Source organism: Brachyhypopomus gauderio, chromosome 18 (genome assembly GCF_052324685.1).
Source record: "Brachyhypopomus gauderio isolate BG-103 chromosome 18, BGAUD_0.2, whole genome shotgun sequence".
NCBI classification, from domain to species: domain Eukaryota; kingdom Metazoa; phylum Chordata; class Actinopteri; order Gymnotiformes; family Hypopomidae; genus Brachyhypopomus; species Brachyhypopomus gauderio.
Window position 1 is genome coordinate 15,182,040 of NC_135228.1, and position 25,081 is coordinate 15,207,120.

At 50.6% G+C, this 25,081-nt stretch overlaps 1 protein-coding gene across 2 annotated transcripts; it reads right to left on the bottom strand.

Moving 5' to 3' along the window:
* Positions 1-138: 138 nt before the first annotated feature.
* Positions 139-23,521, bottom strand: LOC143482344 (pecanex-like protein 3). 2 transcript variants are annotated; one of them, XM_076980688.1, is made up of 35 exons: positions 23,389-23,514; positions 21,617-21,893; positions 16,617-16,825; positions 16,249-16,354; positions 16,005-16,044; positions 15,631-15,720; positions 13,719-15,473; positions 13,274-13,573; positions 13,119-13,176; positions 12,860-13,001; positions 12,617-12,774; positions 12,344-12,497; positions 12,221-12,253; positions 11,952-12,123; positions 11,709-11,819; positions 11,401-11,492; positions 11,184-11,293; positions 10,977-11,082; positions 10,785-10,877; positions 10,372-10,522; positions 10,112-10,256; positions 9,815-9,992; positions 9,619-9,727; positions 9,087-9,216; positions 8,946-9,004; positions 8,637-8,852; positions 8,250-8,503; positions 7,935-8,165; positions 7,645-7,748; positions 7,357-7,504; positions 5,726-5,956; positions 5,373-5,647; positions 4,554-4,720; positions 4,045-4,439; positions 139-3,925 (listed from the first exon to the last, which is right to left on the bottom strand). In XM_076980688.1, exons 2-35 carry the CDS (start codon positions 21,767-21,769, stop codon positions 3,758-3,760), a joined length of 6,843 nt encoding a protein of 2,280 aa, XP_076836803.1. In that variant the 5' UTR covers positions 21,770-21,893; positions 23,389-23,514; the 3' UTR covers positions 139-3,757. The 2 variants fall into 2 exon arrangements, with proteins under 2 accessions (XP_076836803.1, XP_076836804.1); XM_076980689.1 differs by having other exon boundaries at positions 12,890-13,001; positions 21,617-23,521.
* Between the last annotated feature and the right edge of the window lie 1,560 nt (positions 23,522-25,081).

Below are 25,081 nucleotides of genomic sequence, written 5' to 3' on the forward strand. Positions count from 1 at the left end.
TAATATCTGCATAAAACTGCAACCCCCAACATCTTCAAGAAGAATCATTAAGATTTTCTCCACCTTCCTGTTGCCACAGTGTATTGAAGAAGTATCCCAAAAACTAAACAAAAACGCATTTACAATGAAGGCTCTGAATTCAATGACCAAAAGAAGCTTTAATTTAAATAGTAAGGGGGGGAAAAAAAAATCACATAAAAAAACTGTACATAACTCTTAATATTGAATTACAGCTTTTAAATAAAACAATCCCCCAATATAACTAAAAGATGATTTAAAAAAGGAGGGATGGTGTAGTATTTTACAAGAGTTGTGCAAAAGCAGAATTAATCGATTTACTTCCCAAAACGACAGGAGTCAAAGGTCAGAGAGTGTTCTTCCGTGCTAGGGACAGAGAGGGACATAGAGAGGGACACAGGAACATGGCTCTCCTAAGACTCAGAGTAGTGTCTTTCTTTGAAAAAGAACCAGAAATCCAATAATAATAAAATAGATTGATATATTTTTAAATATATATAATATTTATATATATACAAAACATGCTATACATAAATGGCAGAGAATCATTGGATCCCTTTTGTTATTGACACCCGAGACTGTCCAGTAACTTGTGCTTGCCTTCCTGCAATTCAGAAACAAACAAACAAACAAACAAACAGGCTTTGGAAAAACTATACTGCAGATAGAAAGAGAAATGGCCCTGATGATGAGACAATTAGGCCTCTGTCCAGCTCTAAGGTAGTCAACAAGAATTAAAGTCCACAAAATTAGGGCCACTGGCTGACCATTGCTTAGCGTGTGTGTGAACAGTAAAACCATACTGGAGTCGTCCCCCCCAAAAATGGTTAATGTTGAACATCTGGTTGTGTGTAAATGTGAGTGGAGTCTAGACAGAGCAAGCAGTGCCCCCACCCAAAGGTGGATGACGTATGGAATTATCTGAATGGAGATCCTGCTTAGCATTCCCACAACATGCCGTCTGTATCCTCATCACCCGTGGAAAGAGACCGTCCGAATACCTTGAGTCCAAAATCATTCAATATTTTTTAGGACTTTGAGCATTTAGGAACTATTCTACATATTGCCATTATCTGACAGGAACCCTTGTGTGAAGACGTCACCGAGTTTCTTCCGTCCGGTTCTTTAAACCAGGTTGCCAAGCAGTTGAAAATAGCCAAATGTATGCAGGTGCGACCCTGGTTCCGTTTCTGTGGCAACACCACTAGTGTAGACTTGAGTGTGTCAGCAGCACGCAGAAATGAGCTCATCACACTCCCACCTCACATGGCAATGTGAGCCTTTAAACACTCAAAATCGTGTCAAATCCAAAGTGTACATTTAACAACATTGGTGCTGCAAAACAATAAAGGCAGTTATTTTGAAAAGCACATCAAAAATGCTTGTGTATGGGGGTTATTCTATCTGACCTGTATATCATGAACTGAAGTGTACTAAAATACCTGGGCAAGAAACTGACTAAAGCCAGGACAATATCAGAAGGAAAGACTTATCACCAGCACCAGAAAGGCCATCATTGTGACTGGAGCCTCACTAGCAAGTCACCAGTCACCTCCAGTGAAAGCAGCAGACCGCATTACACCACCAAACCTTGGACCAGTGCTCAGCACAGAGCTCTCCAGCCTCCGGTGGTGTGTGTGGGTGTGTGTTGTTTTGGTCAGCCATGCCACTTCACATATAAGGCACCATCTCCAAATCCTTAATTTAGAGGAACCCACAATGCAATGGCCACCATGTCAGGTCAACCCTTGAGACCAGCTCAGAATTCAGGGTGCGGCTTTGGCCATTTTGCACAGAAAGAAACAAACTACAGAAAAAATAATAATAATAATGGGATGGTTCTGAAAGCCAGTGGTTCAAAGCTCAGTTACACACAACACATGGTCTCCTCACACTTGGCCACAGGGTGTGCTGAGGTGTCTTGATCTTCACCACCACCTACAGTCCCCTCTGCAGTCAGCCAGCCCATCATTGGCCCATTTCTGGTGGGGATGGATCAATACAAGAAAATCCCACCAAACACCTGGCAGCTGTGGGCTTAATCCCAGGTGAATTAGAACACAAACCAGACCCTTATTGATTGCAAGTGTGAAAGATGCCTTAAAAAGTTCCCAACAGGGCAGTTACAGTTGAATCAGAGAAGCATCACCTTTCCAGTTAATTTCAGCATTTTACAGTTACGGTGACACCCCCCCCCCCCCCCTTTACATCCTTCCACCTCCAAGATTAGCAATCAAATAAATATGTATTTTTGTTTTAAACTGGAATATCTTTATTCATTTCTTCCAAAGATCTTCCAACTAAAACGCTGGAGATTAAACAAAAATAAAAGTCAAGTGTCGCAGTAGTTTGGTTAGTTCTATTAGTAGTAGAAGGGGATGGTGCAGTAGCAGTAGTATTGCAGTAGGGGGGGCTGTACTGCAGGTGCTAGCTGATCGCCAGCAGTAAGAAAGTAAAGGCTCTAAAAGAGGCTGGAGCCAGCACTGTGCTCCTCCCACTACAGCAGGTCCACAGCACACTGGGTAGAGTAGTCAGGGACTGGGAAAACCAGTCACTGGCAAATCGGTGTAGTCTGGATATAAAAACATGCATTAGGAGTGGGGAGTGTGTGTGTGTGTGTGTGTGTGTGTGTGTGTGTGTGTGTGTGTGTGAAACCCTCATTCATATTCCAGTAAAAAGGACCACTAGTTTGTCAGCGATCCTTCTGTCTTACGTTTCAGATCGGTTCCACCTGAGAAGCCCTCGACTCCCACGCTTCAGACCCCCCCCCCCCTTCCTGACCGTGTAAACTGTAGAGGGAGGAGCACCAAACGTCAGTCTGTACGAGTTCAAAGGTCAGGGGGTGCGCGGGAGCATCTCTGTGTACGAGTTCAAAGGTCAGGGGGCGCACGAGAACATGTCTGTGTACGAGTTCAAGTCGTATCCCTGAAGCTGGTTGACCTAGCGGACGTGTGAAAGCACCTCGCTCCCGTCGCTCAGCTTTGTGGAATGTGTTCCGCGGGACAGAAGGAACAGAAAGCCCAAGTCCTTTGGTGCTTGAAGTTTGCAGATGCACATGAAGGGGCCTCTAGAGATAGAAAGGTGTGTGTGTGTGTGTGTGTGAAGATCCATATCTGCGGAACAGTAGCCATCTGTTTACTGGCTCGAGCTGCTCTCTTCAGCACAGGTGGAAAAGAAAGGATTTGCTACAGAAGACTTACGAGTTCTCTTTATGTCAACATCGTTGTGATGAAGTGAAGGATTCTTATCAGGTTTTTCAAAATCCTCAAGGACCAGCCAATACATGCAGAAACATCTATTGTGATTGTACTGGCTTGGCCATATTGGCTTGTGAGCACCGAGGCCAAAACGTTGACCAGAGGTCCACTCAGACCATGCAGCCATGACCAGAGGTCCACTCAGACCATGCAGCCATGACCAGAGGTCCACTCAGACCATGCAGCCATGACCAGAGGTCCACTCATCCAACATCACTGCTTGGTCCGTCTTGGAAAGGGGAGGATGCAACACTCTTCCCTCGTGTGCCCTCGCACGGAGCAGGACTACAGGAAACGCTTTTACCAAACGCTGTTACTGCAGTGGCCTGAAGCACAGACAGGGCACTGATGGGCTCGGGGAGGTCAGCTGGTCTCGTTCCTTCTCTCCTCACTGTCCTACGGCTGAGTGACGAGGGCGATGGACTCTGCAGCTTCGTTCATTACTGGTTGTGCTGGTTGTGCTGGTTGTTCTCTGGGAAGGCTCAGCGCAGGTGCTCAAGTAAAGGCAGTTCTGTAGACTCCTCCCGCATGCTGGGAGGATCTGACGTGAGGGGCGTGGTCTCGGTGGGTACAGCCACGCCCACCGGCTCCAGTGTCGGGCTGGCGTCATGGGGGAGAGAAGGTGGGACGATCTGGTACGGCTGGGACGCCTGGCAAACGCAGTCAGAACACAAGAGACGGTTACTGAGACTAAAGGGGAGACGCTCCTGACGTGCAAAAATGATAGGAGGTTTAATTATTGAAGACGGACGGCGTGAGCTGGAGTCACCTGGGTGCGTACGCTCTGACACAGCCCTCCGTCTCCTTCCACCGCCGCCGGCCCGTTGAAGCCCTTCCTGCCCGACAGACTCCACTTACTGTAGAGGCCCTCGTAAGGCAGCCCGCTAACCTGGCCCAGACCCAGGCCCCGCTGGGAGGTCCTGTGGCTGGGGTTGTCCTGGAGGCTGCCTGGGCAGAAACGCTCGGCCGGCGGCAAAGCCACAGAGCCGCTAAAAGACAGCTGCGAGCTGGACAGGTGCTGGCCCAACAGCCCCTGGATGGAGGAGGTCCGGTGGAGTGAGGTGATCAGGCCCACGTCGGCCCTGCTCTCCGATTGGCTGAAGAGGGCCAGGGGGAGGGGCTGGGAATGGACAGGCCAGCTGGGTCCTAGGGGGTTGTCTGTGCCTGTAGACAGGAACTCTAATATAAAAGCCAGTCATGTGAAACGAGGTACAAATCCAGCTAGAGGACACCTAGAAAACACCCGGACACAGACACAGTGTGCTGCGAAGGCCTTACCCATGGAGGGCTGGGAGGTGGTGAGTTGGGACAGGGCCACGGCGGGCGCTGTGCTCTGGGGAGGGTGAAGCGAAGGGTTGTTGCTGATGGAGGTGGAGCCTCCGCCACAGTCCGAGTCTTCGATGTTCCCTCCGCTGTTGCAGCCTGCACCACAGCCCTTCTGGAGCCTGCATAAGACATCAGAGAGGGTAGTGTACACACACACACACACACACACGCACACGCACACGCACACGCACACGCACACGCACACGCACACGCACACGCACACACGCACACGCACACACGCACGCACACACGCACACACACGCACGCACACGCGCACACACACGCACACACACGCACACACACACACACACACACACACACACACACACACACACACACACACACACACACACTTTCTGCTGCTCCCCTGCATCTTTCGCTCGGTGCTTACACTCGTAATAAGTGCTTCGTCATATCCATGTTGGCTGAACAATAATGTTCTTCAAACGCTTTGGCATTCCATTAACTGCTGCACAAGAGCACAAGGCTACGGTTTAAATACCGCACCGTGTGAGGAGCTCAGCTGATGCACAAGTCGCCCACAGAAGGAGAATAGATGCATCAGCAAAAGATCCATCATCTGTACTTTCATACTGCAGGGAAGTGCGTAAAGTTTTTAAAGACTACAGGTCACTTGCTACCAATATATGGCCTCAAGAACTTACAGCGACAGCAGTAAATTCTTACGGATGTGTAGCGGAAACAGAGGAGACAGACCGGCAACCGGCCGTCGGTATATTTAGCGTGCGCAGGGGGGCGCGTGAACGGTACCTGTCCCAGCTGCTGGTGAACCAGGTGTAGATGTTGTGTGGGCTGACGGGCCCCCCCCAGACGGAGCGCAGCTGGGCGTGGCGGCCGGCGTAGGATGTGGTGAGGGGGGAGACGTAGATGGGGTAGCCGATGGGCTGGTCGCAGGACGAGTTGATCATGTTGCGCAGGGCCTGCTTGGCGTTCTGGATGCTTCCGCGCTCGGGGTTGCGGTTTCGCAGGAAGACCAGCTCCTGCTGCTGCCCCGCCCACAGCCCACGCACGCACTCCCTGTTCACCTGGGGGGGGTTACACGGCACACGGGCGTCAGAACCGGGCCGGCGGGGGGGTGAGATGTGGGAGGGCGGATGGCGCACCTTGATGACACGGAAGCTGAGGAAGCGTTTATTGAGCATGATGATCTTGTACTCGTCGCTGCCGTCGTCCATGACGTGACGCAGGGCCAGCAGGGAGGGCGTGTTGGCCAGGATGGCGCTGCGCCACACCGGGTCGCCCTCGTGGGAGATCAGCATCTTCTCCTCGTTGGCCGTGATGGCGTCGTACAGCACCACCGGGTCTTCATACTCGTCCGGAGAGGTAAAGTGGTCCTACACACACACACACACACACACACACACACACACACACACACACAGACACACACACAGACACACACACAGACACACACACAGACACACACACAGACACACACACAGTGTAAGAGAGAGCGTGGATGAATGAGGGGGACACTTGAAGAGGACATTATGAGCCTTAATACATTTCCTGCACCTCACCACACCCTGAAACAGAATGTGTTTTGTGCATTACAGACACGGAGGAAAACAATCGTAACACTTTAATGTCTCCTCAATGTTGATCTTGAATAAATGTGACCAGACCCAACTTCTCTGATGCTGGGCTTTTCATTTCAGTAAAATCACAGGCTACAAGTTCTTGTTCCTGTAGGAAGTGACAAGGAATGAAAATATTTTTGTTCTAGGCTGCTCCACTCACACTGGAGAAGTAATAGGCCAGCAAAGCTGGCACCATTTTCTTGAGTGTTCATTACTGTAATGTGGCCTGTTCCTAATCAAGAGTGCAGCTGTGTGTGCTACAGGGCAGTGTGAACAGAGTGTGCTACAGGGCAGTGTGAACAGAGTGTGCTACAGGGCAGTGTGAACAGAGTGTGCTACAGGGCAGTGTGAACAGAGTGTGCTACAGGGCAGTGTGAACAGAGTGTGCTACAGGGCAGTGTGAACAGAGTGTGCTACAGGGCAGTGTGAACAGAGTGTGCTACAGGGCAGTGTGAACAGAGTGTGCTACAGGGCAGTGTGAACAGAGTGTGCTACAGGGCAGTGTGAACAGAGTGTGCTACAGGGCAGTGTGAACAGAGAGTGCTACAGGGCAGTGTGAACAGAGAGTGCTACAGGGCCTTCCACTGCGAGCAGCAGGACCCAGGGCAGCAGGACCCAGGGCAGCCAGCGTGCCCTGGTTGCCCCACAGAGTTCTTACACTCTCCTCTAATCCCCCCCTGCAAGTCATTTTGCACTCAATACACTGTCAACTATTAACATATTAAATACAATATTCAGAATTGTACTGAGGTTTTGGTAATTCTGTACACACACAGCATTACTGGAGGTAGAGATAGTAAACGTGTACACTGTACACTGATACAACTGTATGACCATATAAACTACACATCAGTAAATGATGTACACATATTACAACGGATACACACTGTGTGAGATCTGGCTAGTGAAAAGGTACGTGCAAGCAGTGCTGACCAGCCTGAAGTTAACATTCATTTTAAATGAACTATTCACAATAACCATCCCTGTCCATATGTGTGTCATGACTGCATACCATGTCTGCGGAGCTCACAAACCAGCTATTCTCAAAACTATTTTTATCTGGGTCTTTAGTTGACTGCAGCGTTAGCCCAGAAACCTGATTGAAGGCGTGATGAGCAGAGAGGAGGGTGGGGGTGGGTGGGGGTGTGCCCTACCTGATGGAGCTTCAGGGACATGCGCACGCCGGGCGCCACCACCCTATTGAGCAGGTCCATGTCTGCAAACACCCACTCGTCTCTGGGAGAGGTGATGCGGAAGTCTCCCTTGAACAGAGCGTGGAGTCCGTAGAGGAAGGGCTCCAGACTGGAAGAGAGGGCCCAACACAAACAGAACCCGGGCTCCATTCAGTAATGTCCATTAACCCCCCCCCCCCCCCCCCCCCCCCCCCCCCCCCCCCCCACCAGCCATTTCCATTACACCAGAGTGAAAGTGTGGAGCGTCACCTGGCAGACATGCTGTGGGAGGCCGTGCCCAGAGCCCTGCGGCCCAGAATGCACAAGCCGAAACAGAGCGTGACCAGCGGGGAGTCCCTCTCACTGTGCACAGGCTAGACGCACAGCGGAGAGAGAGAGAGAGAGAGAGAGAGAGAGAGAGAGAGAGAGAGAGAGAAAGAAATCATCAAACGATTGACGACACATGAGCCAGGCCGTGTCCTCGTACAGCGAACAGTGGTGGTTCCGAGTGACGGCTACGTGTGGGCCGGGGCCCCTTCAGGAGAGGGAGCCCTGCTGACCTTCTGTCTGCGGCTGTTGCAGTACTGGATCCAGTCCAGGTACACCACGCAGAAGGCGGTGGGGGTGATGCCCGAGGCCCGGTGGTCGTAGTCCTCGTCGATGTTCAGGTTGAAGGTGGGGTCGCTGTCCACGTAGGAGGAGCTGAGGCAGGGTCGGAGGGCCTCCTGCACCGCCTCGTTGGCCAGCCACTCCTCCAGCTTGGGCGAGCGGCTCACGTAGTAGATGATGCTCTGCGGGAGAGACCCTGGCGTTAGGGCTCCCGCAAGGCTTTTAGCGGGACACCGGCCGACTTCCACGTTCACGCGGGCGGGTACCTTCACGTAGTAGGTGATGAGGATCTTGCGTAGGTCGAAGACCTGCAGCATGGAGGCGGCGTTGTTGTCGCTGATGCTGTAGCCCTCCAGCACGTACTTGGTGGCGGCCACTTCCCAGGCCAGCCAGCGCTGGCCGAAGGCGGCGTTGAAGGAGAGAACGTGGGGCAGGTGGCCCGGCTCGCAGCAGCAGCAGCCCTCGTCCTCCTCCACGCCCTCCGTGATGGCCTCCACCTCCCGCTGCTGACAGTACGTGCCTGACGGGGGGGGGGGGGGGGGGGCAGAGGCGAGAACACGCACCACTCAGCACTAACGCGAGAATGAGAGCTGGGCTATCGGACCGGACCGGCACCGACGCCATGTAGAAGTGTTACTGGAAATAACCCTCACCCCTGAACTCCAGGCCTCGGAGCTGGAAGGTGACCAGGCCGTTGCCGACCTCCACGAGGTGCACGAGGGCGTTGAGGTAGTCGGAGGCCAGGATGAAGCAGTCGCCCGTCACGTAGTTACCCCAGCGGCCCAGCAGCAGGTCCCCGCACAGCGAGTGCTGCAGCGAGCGCGTGAGGTGCTCGTAGAAGATGGAGTTCAGGTTGTTGTCGTCGGCACCTTCGTACGACAGGACAGCAGGTAAACGCAGAGCCGGACGGAGGAGGGGGCGTGGCCAGGCTACAAAACCCGTATGAAGCCACTCCCACTTACCGGGGCTCCGGTCCAGCTGTGTGGCCAGGCGAGTGTTGGAGTGATCCACCCTCTTGGTACTGGAAGGCAATACAATAAAGGTGAACACCAGCGGGAACCTCGGTCCACTCGGAGAATTCTTTCAGAACGATATGGGCTTACTTGTAGTCTCGCTCCCAGAACTTGACGGGGCGGGTGTAGGAGGTGACGAAGGCGGCGCTGCCCAGCACGGGGTTGAGGGGCGTGGAGAAGACGGCGGAGAAGACGGCCTGCACGAACAGCATGGCGGAATCTGGCGGGCCGCTAAGGAACACACCCTCCCGACTCACCAGCCATCAACAGCTACACCGCAGAGACATCCATCACTACCAAATACGGCAGCCGAACGCGGTCCGGTTTGACCACACGGCTCGTGATTCTGCACTGCAAACCTCTCGGTGTTTGACGAATCACCAGGCCTTAGGCCACAGAGTGCTGGCTGGCTACTGCCTGCATGGGAGCTGCGGTCTTTCTTGGAACCCTGCAATGTTTTGACTTCATGCTGCGGCACGCTGTCTCACCTTTAATTATAGACAGATGGTGTGAGCGCCATGATTAAAACGCGTAAGGTAAAGGAGCGTGGGTTCATCGCGTGGCTACGGAAGGACGGTGATCGGCGGTAAACGGGGAGCGGCGGTGAGCGGGAGGAGGATACGGGGCACGGCGAAGGGCTGGGCGAAGGCGTGGAACGCAGAGCCCCAGGTGATCTGCCAGGGGGCGATGTAGGTCAGCACGAACCTCAGCTTGTACAGCAGGTCCCACAGCTGCGGAGAGACACAGTCGCACGTTTAGACCAATAGAGCGAGGTGGGCGGGGGCGAGCAGGCGGGCGGGAGACGGGCGAACTCGAACCTTGCTGAAGAGGATGGACATGAAGTAGTAGTCGAGGAGGAAGGTCTCGGAGAAGCGCGGGTAGTCGAACTGGAAGAAGAGGACGGTGAAGCAGAGGGTGACGTGCTGCTGGGAGGGAGCGCAGAAGGACGAGCGGAGAAGCTTCATCCCGGCCACGGAGATGAACAGAGCCCTGCCGCTGGACGCACGACAAACAAACACCCTTCAGCGCCATGGGGAGGAGCAGGAGCCCCAGCAGGGGGCGCAGTTCTGTGTCTGGAAAGGAGGGTGCGGTTTCGGTGTGGTGGAGGTTCTTACTAAGTGCCAGGCTTGGCAGGGTTCTGGCTGACGGCGTGGGCCTCCGTGGTCAGGGAGTTGAGCACCACGGCGGGGTAGATGAAGTATCTCTCCACACACTGGAGCCAGGCGTACAGCTTCTCAAACCACATTAGCTGAGCGGCATCTGAACATACAGGGACGTTATACTCCATCATCTCGACTTTACCTCAGAGTTGCCCCAAACTCTGCGTGCGTGTGTGTGTGTGTGTGTGTGTGTGTGTGTGTGTGTGTATACTTACCGCGGACCTCGAACTGGCTATACTCATGGGACCGTAGAACAGGGTGGGCCAGACAGAACCAGGGCAGCTGCTTGCGGAGCTGAGGCAGTAAGTAGTGTGTGAGGAAACCCACCACCCCAGCTACGATGTAGAGGACAAAGCTGAGAGCCGGCTGAGAGTGGGGGGGGGGGGGGGGGGGGGGAAGAGGAGAGAGAGAGAGAGGGGAGAGAGAATTAGGGCACCGACACAGGCCAGAAACATCTCTCCCATTACCAGAGAAACTGAGCAATATAATCCTGCAGAGAAAATGCTGCCCTGACAATATCTTAATTCTTCAGCATTTAATCAGAAGAGAGGGAGCGTTAGTTCTCAGGCTGGCAGCCGTGCCGTGTGAATAATGAGGTCCGAGAGAGCCGGGCTGGGAGCGGACTCACCTGCAGGGCGATAAAGACGGTACTGGCGCTGATGGCAAAGGTGATGATGGCCATGAGTGGACAGACGACCAGGTCCGAGTGCAAAATCTCCTTCTGCAACAGGAGCCGTCAGCGGGGGAGGAGTGAGGGCCTTTTAGAAGCAGCAATCGTTTCTTCCCATGGTGCTAAATGAAGATGGCGAGTGCTTCTTACCACGGAGTTGCGCAGTTTCTCTGGCAGAGGGTCCTTGATCTCCAGCGGGGGCTCCTCGGGGGTTCTGCTCTCCAGCTCGGGGAAGAGCTTGGAACGGACCAAAGACCTACCGTGCACCAAGTCAGAGAGTTAAACGAGGACACTCCAAGCAGGGCACGCACACACACACACACGAGGAAGAGAGGGGTGCATGTGGCGGACACTGACCACAGAATGGCGGGGTCACTGCTCTGCCTGCTCAGGTGGTAAGACAGGGCAAGGAGGAGGCCACAGAATACGGAGAAGAGCACTGGCACGTGAGCCTCGCCCCACGGAGCCTACACACACACACACACACACACACACACACACACACACACACACAATAAGAGTGCCTCCTAGATCAGCCCTTTCCATGTGAACGCAGGACTGACGGTTAACTTACATTGATGGCACCCAGGCAAAAGCCGTAGACGAGCGCAGCGACCAGCAGACTGCGCAGCAGACTGTAGAGTGAGGACAGGGGGCTCGTGGAGGCTGCACAACACACGGGGTTATACACACACACACACACACACACACACACACACACACACACACACACACACACACACACTTTACACACACTTTACACACACTTTACACACACTTTACACACACTTTACACACACTTTACACACACTTTACACACACTTTACACACACTTTACGCACACAAGCAAACTGAAACCCGAGAACGTGATGAGCTGCTTACCGGTTCCCCCAAACACGTGCATGTCCACCTGCTCGAGCAGACACATGATGAAGGTGTTGACCTGAGGCAGGAGCCCCAAGAGGAAGATCACGGGGAAACAGAGGCAGAAAACTGCAACACAGCACAAAAGGCGCAGGGTGATTCTCCGTCGTCCCTCACAGTCACAACTCCAAACGGTAGAATTCATACAATACGAGAACATTCTATACAACTCTACGGAGGGGAGGGGACATGTAAACTGACGAATGAGCATGTCTCTGGCGCAGAGCAGGAAATGGGCGGAGAAGAAGACGACTCCATAGAGAGAGAAGGGCTGCAGGCCGTGGGCGTGGCCAGCCAGGTCAAACACCCAGATCAGCGCGCAGCACAGGCAGAAATACACCGGCCGGCTGTACACGATGATCCAGTTATGGCCCTGCACAAATCCAAGCACAACTTACCAACAATTACCACCAAAGATGCCATCAAAACAGGAGAAAACCCAGAACAGAAGGAACAGACGTCGTACTCACGTGCATCGGGGAAGCGGCGTCGGGCTGAACACTCTGGAAAACACGAGGACGGAGTGAGCGATCCGCACCAGAGCACGTCTGAGATATCTACAGCGCCAACGGCCAGCGGTGTGGAGCGCTCACCTTCAGTAAGGAGTACTGGCAGCTGGCGATGACGAAGCAGAACAGGAAGACACAGATGTCCCGGAAGAAGCCCTGCAGCAGGAGGAGGAAGCCCAGGAAGGCCACCAGGCTGGCCAGCACCACCGCAAACACGTTCTCCCCAACTCGCCGGTTCCTGTAGGACAAGCAGCCGTGCTGGGCTTACGGGGATCACGCACCCGGGAGAACCGCGTCCTTCTGGCTACGTTAGTGACGGTCGAGCGGACTCGAAGGCCCGTGTGCGAGCGGTCTCACCGATCCAGCAGGGCGAGCAGGGCCAGGCGGTCGTAGCGGACCCTGAGCCACTTCCCTGGTAGCACCCAGAACCTGTAGTACTGCTTTGGCTTGGACTTCTCCTCGATCATCAGCGTGTTCTCCTGAGACTCGTGCAAGGACTCGTGATCCAGGTCAAACTACACACACACACACACACACACACACGTGAGAGGACGGAGCAGCGCGTGGGCGGTGGAGCTGGTGAAGTGGGCGGGGCCTCACCTCGGGCATCTCCAGGGGAACCCTGCGCACCTGCATGCCTTGTAGAACCACGGGGCGGGGCTGCAGCATGGACAGAACCGGCGCCACGTCCTGCACGTCGGTGGAGGTGAAGCTGGACGACTGGGACTGCCGCTCACGCTCCCTGTGACACACACACACACACAAACACACGGTCATGCGCTGAAGCTGCTCAGCTTGGGTGAGTCAGCCCCGGTTCTGGTGGTTAACGCTACACAAGGACCGGGTGGTTGACACTCACTGCACGGGGTCCTCATAACCTCCTCCTGATGGTCCAAACGTGTACGATCTCTTTATACCTGGAGATGTGAAATAAAACAGCAAGTTGGTGCTTCGTAAAATACTCTGTGACCTGCGTTAAGCGAAACACCCGCGACAACGTCGGTGTGCCCTCACCGCTCTCGTCGTAGAAGTAGTGCACGGCTCCCTCCGAGGTGTCGTCGAAGGTGGAGGCCTCGTGCACGCCGCTGCGGGGGAGCAGCAGCGAGGAGGCGAACTGCAGGGCGGAGGGGAGGGCCCGCGCGCGGGAGTGGGAGGAGGCCCGGGCCCGCTGGAGGTCCTGCAGGCTGGGCGGGGAGCCCATGGCGGAGGGGGGCGGCGTGGGGTTGCTGCCTGCGTTGTGTCTCCTGCGGATGGCCTGGGTCCTCTTCACGTTGCTCACAGAGTCTCGCTTCAGGTCCTCCTCGGCGGCCAGCGCTGCAGGGACCACACACACACACACACACGCACACACGCACACACAGTAAAGAAATTAACGGATCCCGGCTTGTATGAAATACAAACGTTTATACTATCATCTCGTGAGGCACTCAATAGAGGAAGAGGAAGATGAAGAAGATACCTCCTCCTACTGCACCCTCCTCCAGCAGTTCTCCCGCCCTCCATCCGGTCTGGTTCCCTGCCCACGAGCCGCCCAGCGAGTCCAGCCTGTGGTGGGCCCGGGGAAAGGCCTCCGCGTGGCCTGTGCGGGCCTCCAGGTCGGACTTGGAGATGGTGAGAGGTCGCGGGGCAGGGGTGGAGGAGGCCGCTAACGGCACGAGGGCGGAGGTCGTAGCGTTGGACGCGCTGGCGTCGCCACCGCCGGGCCCGTCCATGCTCAGCACCCTGGCGTGAGTCTTGGCGCTGGCCGTGCTGGCCGAGCGCTGGGCGCTACGGCAGTGGGTGGGGCCTACCGAGTCCGGCTCCTCCCCCTCGCTGGGACTAGGCAGCCGGGGGACGGGGAGGGGCGGGGCGGACGCGGCGCAGTCCGCCATATCGGGGGAGTAGCAGGAGGTGGAGGAACTGGAGTCGTCTTCGTCGTCGTCCTCGTCGTCGTCCGAGCTGAAGTGGCGCTGGGAGCCCAGGCTGGAGCCGGCGCTCATGTCGCTGCCGTCGTCCTCGTCGCTCGAGTCCTCAAACAGGCTCTCGCTGTAGGCCTTGGCGCCCAGCCGGCTGCGGACGGGGATGTAGTCCCGGTGCGGCCCGCGTCCGTGGTGCCGGCGGTAGGAACCGCAGTCGAAGCTGCTGCTGCCGGCTGCGCCCCGCTTGCGGGGGACTTTTCTGCGGCCGGGCCGACGGCCCACGCCGCCCCCCGCGCGCAGAAGCTTCAGGTCTTTGGGCCGAACCACCTGCTGCTGGGACTGAAGGGAGGGGGGCTCGTTCAGCAGGTAGGGCGGCGAGGTGACCGGCAGCGCCGGCTCGGAGCACACCAGCCCGAGGGCCAGGCCCGAGGGGACGGAACTGGCCTGCCGAGGAGGGGGAAGAGGGGGGACGGGGATCGGCCGGCCCGGGTCGCAGGCGTCCGACGGGCCGCTGCTGGACGGGGACGAGTCCCGCGGGGAGGGGGCCTGCGCGGCGTCCGTGGGCGGAGGGAGCACGTCCTCCCCCTCCACCAACGTCCGGTCCAGGCCCGGTCCGGAGGCTGGCTCTTTGGTGGGGGAGCGCAGCAGCTCGCTGTCCGAGAGGTCGTCCGTGTCGCTGCCCCCCGGGAAGGTGGGGTCGTCCGGTCGATGGCAGGGCCCCTGGGTCGGGGTCGTGAAGGCGGGCGCGTGGCTCGTGTGGCGCGCCTGGCCCAGCGACGGGCTCTCCAGCTGGGTGGAGTCCGTCTTCTCGCTGCGGTAGCTGCTGACCGTGCTCAGAGTCTCGCGGTCTGTGGCGGCCCCGCCCCCGCTGAAGCAGCTGTCTGTGGAGCCGGCGGCCAGCGCCAGACCGCCCCGGCAGCCCGCGCGCACCGCGCCGGGTCCGAAGGCGACCGGGTCCAGGCCCAGGCCCAGGAGGTTCTCGCTCAGCTCCTCGCTCAGACTGCTCTTGATGAGGGGGCTGAGAGGGGCGTCGCCCAGGCTCTCAGATTCGCCCGACGGGCCTAGCGGAGCGTAGCCGGCGAGGGCGCGCTCCTCGGGGAGGCGCTGAGCTCCGTGCTCTGACGCCGCGTCCACACCCATCGCCTGCTCCTTCTCTTCGCCGTCCTCCTGGCTGGAGGGGGAGGGAGGGATGGAGGGACAGTCTGCCGGGTGCAGGCTCCCAAACCCTGCCGACATCCCCCCTCCCACCCCCATGACCGCAGGGAAATCACCAGCCAGAGCTGCAACCAGGCAGGACTGAACCACTCCGCTCACTCCTGTAGGGGGTCGCAGACACAACCATTGTCTAGCTCAGCAGGGGTGCCTAGTTCAGACAGGTGATGTGACCTTGCAACAACATTGCTGCCACTCAAACCAGCTTGAAACATCTAACCTACTGATACATAAATCACAGGCAAAGCATTTGTCTCTTACTGATAGCATCCTGAGAGTTGTGGCGAAGGACCTCTCTGCGTGCAGAGGTGCCATTGTCAACACCGTGCTCCCTCATCAGCTCCTTGATATCTAGAACAAGCGAGGAACACCGGTCATTCTTCACCTTACTGTTGAAGCTCCGCACTTTTAAAACCGCACGGCCATTAAATGCAACACATCTATACATTCATCAATTGTGACACCAATTCCTAAGTGTTCCAAGAATAAGTGAAGGAAACTGCTAAATAGCAGAAGTACTAGAGAAAGTACTAAAATATTTATCACTGTAGCAATCACGAACATCTACTACAGCTAATGTGGTCTGCTTCGATAAAAACAACACTAGCAACAAGCAGAAGCAAAAACAAAAATACCTTTTGAGCCTCCTGGGTCTTCAAGTTGTGGCAAAAATTCCTGAGGGAATGGAGGAAGAGACCAAAATATATGACTTTGACCATCCAGTCTATAAAGACGCAGGGATTCATCCACTCATACAGACCATCATCCAGTTGTATCCGACAGTGCAATCTAAATGAAAGTCCATTATCAAAGTGAATTTGCTGAGTGTAAATGAACCGTGTGCATGGCTCAATAGCGTGCAGTGCAGGCGGTCCTCACCGACACCTGGTTCAGCCCAAACAGCGAGTGCTGGGAGCTGCAGCGAACCGGGGGTGTCGAGTTCACTTTTCTGAACACGGTCATCTCCACGCCAACCCCACTGTCCCTGCGAAATGGACACACCAGGCTAAGTGCATAGTCCCTGCTTAATGTCGCCAACAGCCCTGAGCTTCCACTGGGCGGACGTTAAGAAGAAATCAAGGCTAATGGAAACACGTCCTTATTAAAGCACCTTTCTTATTTAAACAACATCAGCATGTTTGATGATACATAAAGAGCAGTGAAGGCCTTACGCTTGTTCAGTTAATGAAGGAATGGTGTGGTGACCTGAAGCTCACGCACGCGCGCACACACACACACACACACACCTGTGTTGGCTGCCGTTCGGAGCTGCGGAGGTGTCGTCTCCTTCCTCCACTCTCTGGGCGTCTGTGGTCAGCGAGGCCTGCCTCTTCTCCACGATCTCGCCCAAGTCAAACATGGCGTGCAGGCGGAAGTTCACCACCTTAACGGCGGTGAAGAAGACGGCCACCACGGCACAGTACGCCCCGGCCACCACCAGACTGGGGGGGAGGGCCTGGAGAGAAGAGGAGGACCGTGGTGTGAAGGGGAGAACATGCATGCTACATGAAAATGGTTGCAATACAATTCAGTCATGTACGAGATGAAGAAATGGGCTGTACGAAAAATTTGTGCAGTTACGACTACTGATCAAGAGATGCTTCAAAGTCATTAACTAACACGTTAATTTCGATTAATTAATTACAGGGAAAATAACCAACTAAAAAATTACGCATTTTAATGCATGAGACACTTTTGTACCGTGGAATGTTTCTCGGTGCACAAGTTCCAGACATACAGATTATAAGGACGTACAATGAGATGAGCATGATGGAGATGACTGAAGAGGCTACGCTGATGGATGGGAAATTTAAATGTAAGAAACTTCCAGATGGAAGTACAAACAAAAATAGTGTTATTTACACTTTATGTAGGAAGGAGTTCACTTATCACAGGAGCACTTCCACCCTTCGTTACCACACCAACGCAAAACATGTTGGGGCTAACGCGCAGGTCAGTAATGATCACTTAGCTGCCAAATGTATTCCTAGTACGAGCATTGTGGCCAGTTAACACTCAACCACATGTCGGGGTTCAAATTAAGAAACAAAATGTCAAAGTCCAAGTCAGTCAAATTGACCAATTCAATGGCGAGATGGATTGCTGTGGACTGTAGACCACTCACTGTGGACACAGATAAAGGCTTACAAGAAGCGTTGCAAATTGCGTCAGCAGATGCAAGTTACGAATTGCTGTCCAGAAAGACAATGTCAAAGAAAATCCAGCAGCTGTATGATGAGGAAAGGGAAGTAAAACAGGTTATTGTGAAGAGCGCCACAAATGTGGCTCTGACTGGGGATCGCTGGACCTCTGTTAGCAACAAGAATGATCTTGGTGTGACAGCTCATATTATAGATGATGAATGGAAGATCCAGTCATTTGCTTTGAGCATGCAGAAGACCACTTCTAGGCACTATGGAGATGCCTGTGCAGAGGACTATTCATCTTATTCTTCCAATATCCTGAGCAAAACTCCCAAAATTAAACAACATTTTTGGTCAGAACTTCCAGTGTTCTGAAAACTGTTTGCTCCGTTTTCTGCACTCATCTATTGGTCTGTGTAGTAGACTGGTGGAAAAATAAACAAGATGTTGAAGTTTATGATTATGTTCATTGATTCATTCATCATTCAAACTTAAATTAATATTTCTCATGTTAGATATTGAAATGCAATTAAAATGTGATATATACACACACCCACACACACACACACACACACACACACATTTATGAATTCATCAAGAAATTTCATGTGGCACCTTTTATCAACATGTGCATGTTTGCATCACAGAAGACCGGTTGTCACGAAAAACGTCTGCTGTTTGAAGGTAAATTCCCACCAAACTCAACCAGCACTGTACCCTTCACCAAGGACACGACCCCTTCTGTGCTGCAAACATGCACACGTTGATAAAAGGTGCCACGGGGAACGCACAAAGGCTTTTGACAGTTTGCGTGTAATGTGTCTTGTCTGCAAGGTAAATGATTTCATTTATTTTGGGTTTGGACCGCTTTTCTTGTGTGACTATTCAAATGCCACTCATCACTAAGCAGAACTCTGCAGTTATTTACTTTACTTCCCAAAACCTAGAGGAAAATCTTTTTAAAGTTGCAAAAACAGTATTGCCAGCTGACTCGGAGCTCATTTTGCTTGCAGGCTTTAAATGAGGAAATGTCTACTACTGGTAGCAAAACGTCTGCATATGAAAACAACCGACACTGAGTCACAGCAAGTGAAGGAATGCCACATATGGCAAGAAACCACTCTGCGTTTGTCCACACACCTCAGAGCACCATGAAGTGGCGTCTAAACGTCTAGCCAAACAATGTGACAACAAGAAGGAATTCAGCTGAAGTATATGGGATACCTTGATGTGTGTTAAGTCTTTGGGGCAGTTAAATTTTTTTAAGAGCATTTTTAAAAGAAAGGTTTTGTAATACGCCAAGTACTGTACTTTTTTTCTTAGTGTAAAACTTCCTTTTTAAGTTATGAAGTTTAGTTATTTAAATTTGCACATTGCAAAGTTCTGAATAAACTCAGGCCTACGTTTTAGAGAGAAAGCTCTGGTGTGCGAGGCAGATGTACCGTTTTGATCAATATAAGCAAGATTGTGAAAGGGCTCTGTGTAGCTCAGGGACTAATACAAGTAGGTTTTTAATCAACAGGCTTTATGCATTGATCCATCGTGATTAGGCTAGTCTCGATCCGATATTTGGATCGGATCGGCCGCCAATATTTGCAAAAAATGTGAATCGGTATCGGATCGGCAGGCACGAGAAATAGCCGATCCAGACTCCCGATCCAGTTTTTTTTTGTCAGATTTTTTTAGATAATCCATTCCAGTTTTTGCTGTGTTTTCGCTAGTGAGTGTAAAATCCGGTCCGCATTTTCCAGCACACCTTCAGCACACGAGAATAGCATCTCCCCAATTTAGCTCACTGGCATCTCCTAACTATTAAGACGGCCATGTAAATTTGAAGTTATCAGTAAAAATGTCAGTTGTGTGGGATTATTTTACCTTAAAGGACGACAAAGAAGAGGTAGAGTGCAACATATGCCACAGTAAAGTCAAGTGTTGTGGTAAAGCTCTAAGAACTTTTAATACAACCAATCTAATCAAGCATTTAGCGAAATACCACCATAAATTACATGAAGCGCTTCTAAAGAAAACCGAACACAAAAAAGGTCCTACACAACTAACACTGGCAGAAACGTTTGGCGAAGCGTGACAAAACTGTCACTTTTTAAAATACCATTTACTATATTATTTGCATTTATGGCTTTTTAAGCCTTGGTTTACTGATGCCATTTCTGTTTGTTATTTATTATTTTGTCTATTTTGAGTTTATTAATTGCTAAATAAACAGATCAGTTTCTCCTTACTAACCATTGTGTATTATTCAAACTAACATAATTCAGCTGGCTACTTGTTATCAAGAGTAAAAAGTTTTTCAACATGAGTTTGACAACAAAGTAACTTTAAACTTTAATACATGCTCTGATAGGCCGGTATCGGCTGATATTGGATCGGAAGTGCAAATAAATATCAGTATCGGATCGGAAGTTCAAAAAGCTGGATCGGGACACCCCTAATCGTGATTATCATCATTACCATTATCTTACACAGAAGCCTGTATCTCCAAGTTAAGTCCGCATAGCACAGCTGCACGTCACAAGGACAGGACATGTTTTACTACAACACACCCAAGCTCGACTGCAGACGATTTTGCAACAAATTAGGCACTGTATAATGCAATAATGCAATAAAACTGTTACACACCACTAACTCTCGATTTTCTCTCAGGCATGTAGAGGTTTAACAATTCAGTTGAGGTTTTTCTGCATTAACAAATGAGCTTAGAAGCAATTAGGTTTTACTCATTTTGAATAATTCATTCATTTTCACTTTCTATCCCTCATGTTTAAAAGTTATGTACAATATCTGCTGTTGGCACAGACAGACATGCAAAAAGATTATGACTACTATGACTTCACCCAACCTTTTTTCATGCTTGCCCATTCTTAAACACAGCTACGTTGTGTACGTGCCAAACATACTGTATACTGGACTAGAGACATTTTATATCACCACACAACACTACCCATCAATCACACACAAATAGGGTGCAGGGGTAAAGGATACATGTGAGCTGTGGAGATGGGAGCGTACGAGATAATACATTCTAGTAGCTTGATTTTCTAATATGCCATATATATATATATAATGGCATTAGAATGAATTGAAAATGTACATCTGTATTATAATGTGCATTGTTTTAGGATACTTTGCACCTGTATGCGCAAAGCAGGCAAAGTTTGCTCATGCTCATATTGTTAAGTGTCACGTTCATACACTATGTAATGGTGAGTTATCTTGAGGTGATGGTTCAGGTTGTAAAACATCACGACTGTGATCATCATTATTATTGATGGTGAAAGTGATCCTATGGTTTAGAGGAGAGACAGCATTTCCCCCATTCTGGCCGGGGTGCCATGTGAGAAGGTTACATGTGTCGGTGTACAAACAAAACACCACAGAAACACTCAACTCTTAACATTAGTTACAAAACCCTGAGATAAGTGGATATTTTGCTTTGCTTAGCATAACTGGTATACACAATTTTGTTCAGGGTGGATCATATGGGATTAAAGACATGTTGGAACATTAGTATATGTATCATTTTATTAGGCCTATGTATTTTTGCCTGCATTCAACATTTACTGTTGTGTTATCTATCCAGAAATACATGCTGGAACATTCTGAATGAGAAAAATCTCAAAAAACTTAGCAAGGTAATTCTGTGTGTGGTGGACAAGATATTCTTTCAAATGAGGGAATAATAGTTCGAACATGGTCACAAAGTATAGAAAATTACAGGTTTTTTCGTACGCACTGAATGTGTTCTGGTCTTTGAAATGCTTTAGGTGACCCGTCATACTGCCACATGCTTTTAGGTTAAAGGGGACATTGCTGTTCTATTTAAAATAGTCAGATAGTGGTCTTGTGTCAGAGCAAAGATTCACAGCTGCAACAAAGCATTCACACAATCTCCCATCAGGTCAAACTCTCCTACAAGATGTTTATCCTCAAAATAAATCACAAGACCAATGACCCAAGAGTTCGTTACTGCAAGACGCTGTTAGCACATAAGTTTGCATTAAAATAGCCTAATGTGTCCTTTAAACAGTCAAAACTGAATTATATGCTTGAGAATACAACTTTATATGGAAATTTGAAACACTCACCATATACAGAAGGAATGGGAAGGCCAAAAGGAATATCCAGAGGTAGAGATGGAAGCAGTTGGAAAAGGTGCTCTGGTGGGGGTCAACATACCAGCCCCCGGTAAGTGAGGCCCATACCCCCTGTCGCAAAATCTGTAGTGCTTGAGAGCCCATCTTTTAGGTGAGATGGCACAAGCCAAGTCTGCTTGCACGTAGATTAAAATCCCTTCTCAAAGTCTCTGCAGTAGCACTTCCATTGGGATCCAATGCTTCACGTTCATTGACTTATCAAGCAAGGCTGCCCAACAATTAGCATAGATTTAGACAACTGAGTCTCAGACTGCTCTTTCTACATAAGCTGATACATTCACATGCTTATCCAGTATACCTTTTACAGTGCATTTTAAGGGATTTTGGCACAATTTTAACCAAAGGATTACGTGAAAATATTCATGTTGAGCCGTTATCAAAACAGTTTGGTTTTTTTACAATTCTCCAGCACCTTGAAACACACTTCAATAAATAAAAAGGTCATTCTGACAGCAAGTTTCAAAACAATAACCGAATCTACAAGAATCTGAATTATCCAAATAACAACACCAGAAGGGACACTACGACCATACTACACGGATTCAGTGTTTCCTTATTTTCCTCTACTGACATAAAAATAAACTAGTCTTAATAGGATATGCCCGTGCAAGCTTAGAAATGTCAATAGATATGTACTGGAAAGCGTTCAAAAAAGAACTCCAACAGGCCTAAAGAGATTTTAAATGACGTTTTCACCATTTGTTAAGATTATTGCTGTATTCTAGCTACAAATGTGGTGTAGCCTACAGCGTCGGACTCCTGAGATATTGCACACAAGCATATGTCAGCTTTCAGAAATAAGGAAACCTGTTCCATTGTGAACATATGTGTAACGGTCAATATCTAGTGATGATACAACGACACGATATTTGAAAAACATGAAGATAGCTAGCTAGCTACCCTATGCTATATGTCACTTAGCCAGGAAGCTACGTTAGAAAAACTAGACATCCTAATAAATCAAATTAAAGGAAAACAGCTTTTAAAACTAATAAAAAAAAACTATAATTTTCGAAAGCTATTCCGTGGCATTAATCTACATACATGACGTTAACTAAGCAGAAGCTACAGACGAGTTTGTTAGCATGGCTCTAACAGGTTCACTCGGTGTGTGGCTATGCTAGCTAGCACACTCGCCAGTGAACGTCTTTAACGTCCAAATTTAAGCACAAATGTCTAGTCGTCACATTAACGGCTCACTAATTCAACCACCACCTCAACCACACTTAACACACAGAGAGGAAACCACTGTATTCGTTTAGCTAGCTAGACGGCTAATGGACGAACAGGGGCACAGTTAGCCCACAGAAGAGTGGATGTAACGGCGTTAGCACGGTGCTAGCTGGCTAGGCCAGTGTGTCCCTATAGGAGTATCCACGTATGATGCCCGACAGCCCATAATAATCACACTCGTATCTAGTCAGTCCGAAACACCCCGCAGAACAAACGCACCGGCTATTCAACTGCATTACAGCCTCACGTAAACCCGTGTTCCCGTTACAAAGACGCGGAGGTGGGGTGTGTTTCACCCCGGCTGTCCGAGCCTGAGCTCGCTGACCGGACGCTAGCGCCGTTAGCCGTGGAGCTAGCCTGTAGCCGCTCACCGACTAGCATGCTAGCTAGCCAGCTAAACCTTCAGAGCTGGCAGCAGACGACCAAGAAATATTCAGGCGTCCACGCGTGGTGAGAAAATAACAACGTACAACGTGAGGGCTCGTTTATCGGTTCATTGAGACCGCCAGTCGCGGTGGTCCCCCAAACACGGTGTGACTGCTGCGGTTTATCGCCTCCACTCTGCTAGGTTGTAGCGAGTATATCGAGTTCTTCCGTGCACACAGGTAACGAACGCCCACTTGCCGGAAGTGAACGATGCTCTAAGATGATTGGCTGATTCTGGAAACGTCAACGAGCAATCATTTAGCCACAAATGTTTATTTTGATTTTGCAACTGTCAGCCCAACTCAACTTATTCAAGGATTCAAGGAGGTTTATTTGTCAATTACACTGTATGTCCATGACATATAATATAATCGAGATACTGTTTCTCTCTCACCTAACACTTAACACGTAACACATAACATTTAATTTAAAGAATAAAAAGTAAAGTAAGTAGTATTCATAGAGATGCAGCCAGTAAGTACGCTCTCGATTGTACCCCTGTAGAATGAGGACATGATGGGGGGGGGGCACTCCTCAGTTTGCGTAGGAAGTACAGGTGTGTTTGTGCTTTCTTGGCCAACAATGCAGTGTTCTTGGACCAGGAGAGGTCTTCAGTGATGTTCATCCCCAGAAATTTGGTGCTGCTCACTCTCTCCACTGCAACTCCGTCAATAATCAGGGGGGAATGCTGTGGATGGCCTCTCCTGTAGTCAACGACAATTTCTTTGGTCTTCCCCACATTCAAGAGCAGATTGTGTTTTTTGCTCCACTGTACCAGTTGGCTCACTTCATTCCTGTAGTTGACTTATTTTACTCAGAATTGTATTTTAAATGCACTTTACACCGGGCATGGTCCATATATCTTTACCTGTGCTGTAACCACTGCCACTGGGAAGGGTTATTGTCAGACCTTTGAATCAAGCGCTAAATTCTGCAGCCATTAGATTAAGATTCTCTCTCTCTCTCTCTCTCTCTCTCTCTCCCTGACACACACACACACACACACACACACACACACACACACACACACACACACACACACACACACACACACACACACACACACACACTTTGACAGTAGATGGCACTCTCATCATTCTACATTATTTGGAACCTCATTCAGTCTTGGAAAGCTCAGATTTCTCATTTGACACCACAAAGACACCACACACTGTCATTGGTGCTCTTATTTATTATTATTTTATAGTTTAATGTTCTGGGTATGTGTTTTATGCTTTTTAAATATTTTTTTGTCGATGTACTGGTTCTGAAATAAAGTTTTTACCCATACTTTATCAGATGTGTCACTACATATAATGACTTGGAAATTCAGCTTTTGACTCATGAGAGCAGTAAGCTAAACCTCAGAATGATGTAGTGTTCAGACACTATTCCACGAGCTCGTTCCACTCTGGCACAGTGCCGATTCAGCCCTTACTCTTCTTTAATCCCTCCACTCAGCAAAGACTTGTGGCAGCAGTGAAGAACAGCTGGAGAGGTGTGAACTAGGTAAAGAATTATAATGGGACGACTTTACACTGCACATTTAAGTTTATGCAGAATAAGTGCACAATTGAGTAGACAAGCTAGTCATATTATTGAGTTAACTGATCAACTGATTGAAATAAATAAACAAAATATAGAGGTGTCGGGATAGTAATTGTTCTATGGGAACACCATCATTGTCTAAGTATGCTGATTTATCAGTTTATCCCATATGCATCAAAATATAGGAGC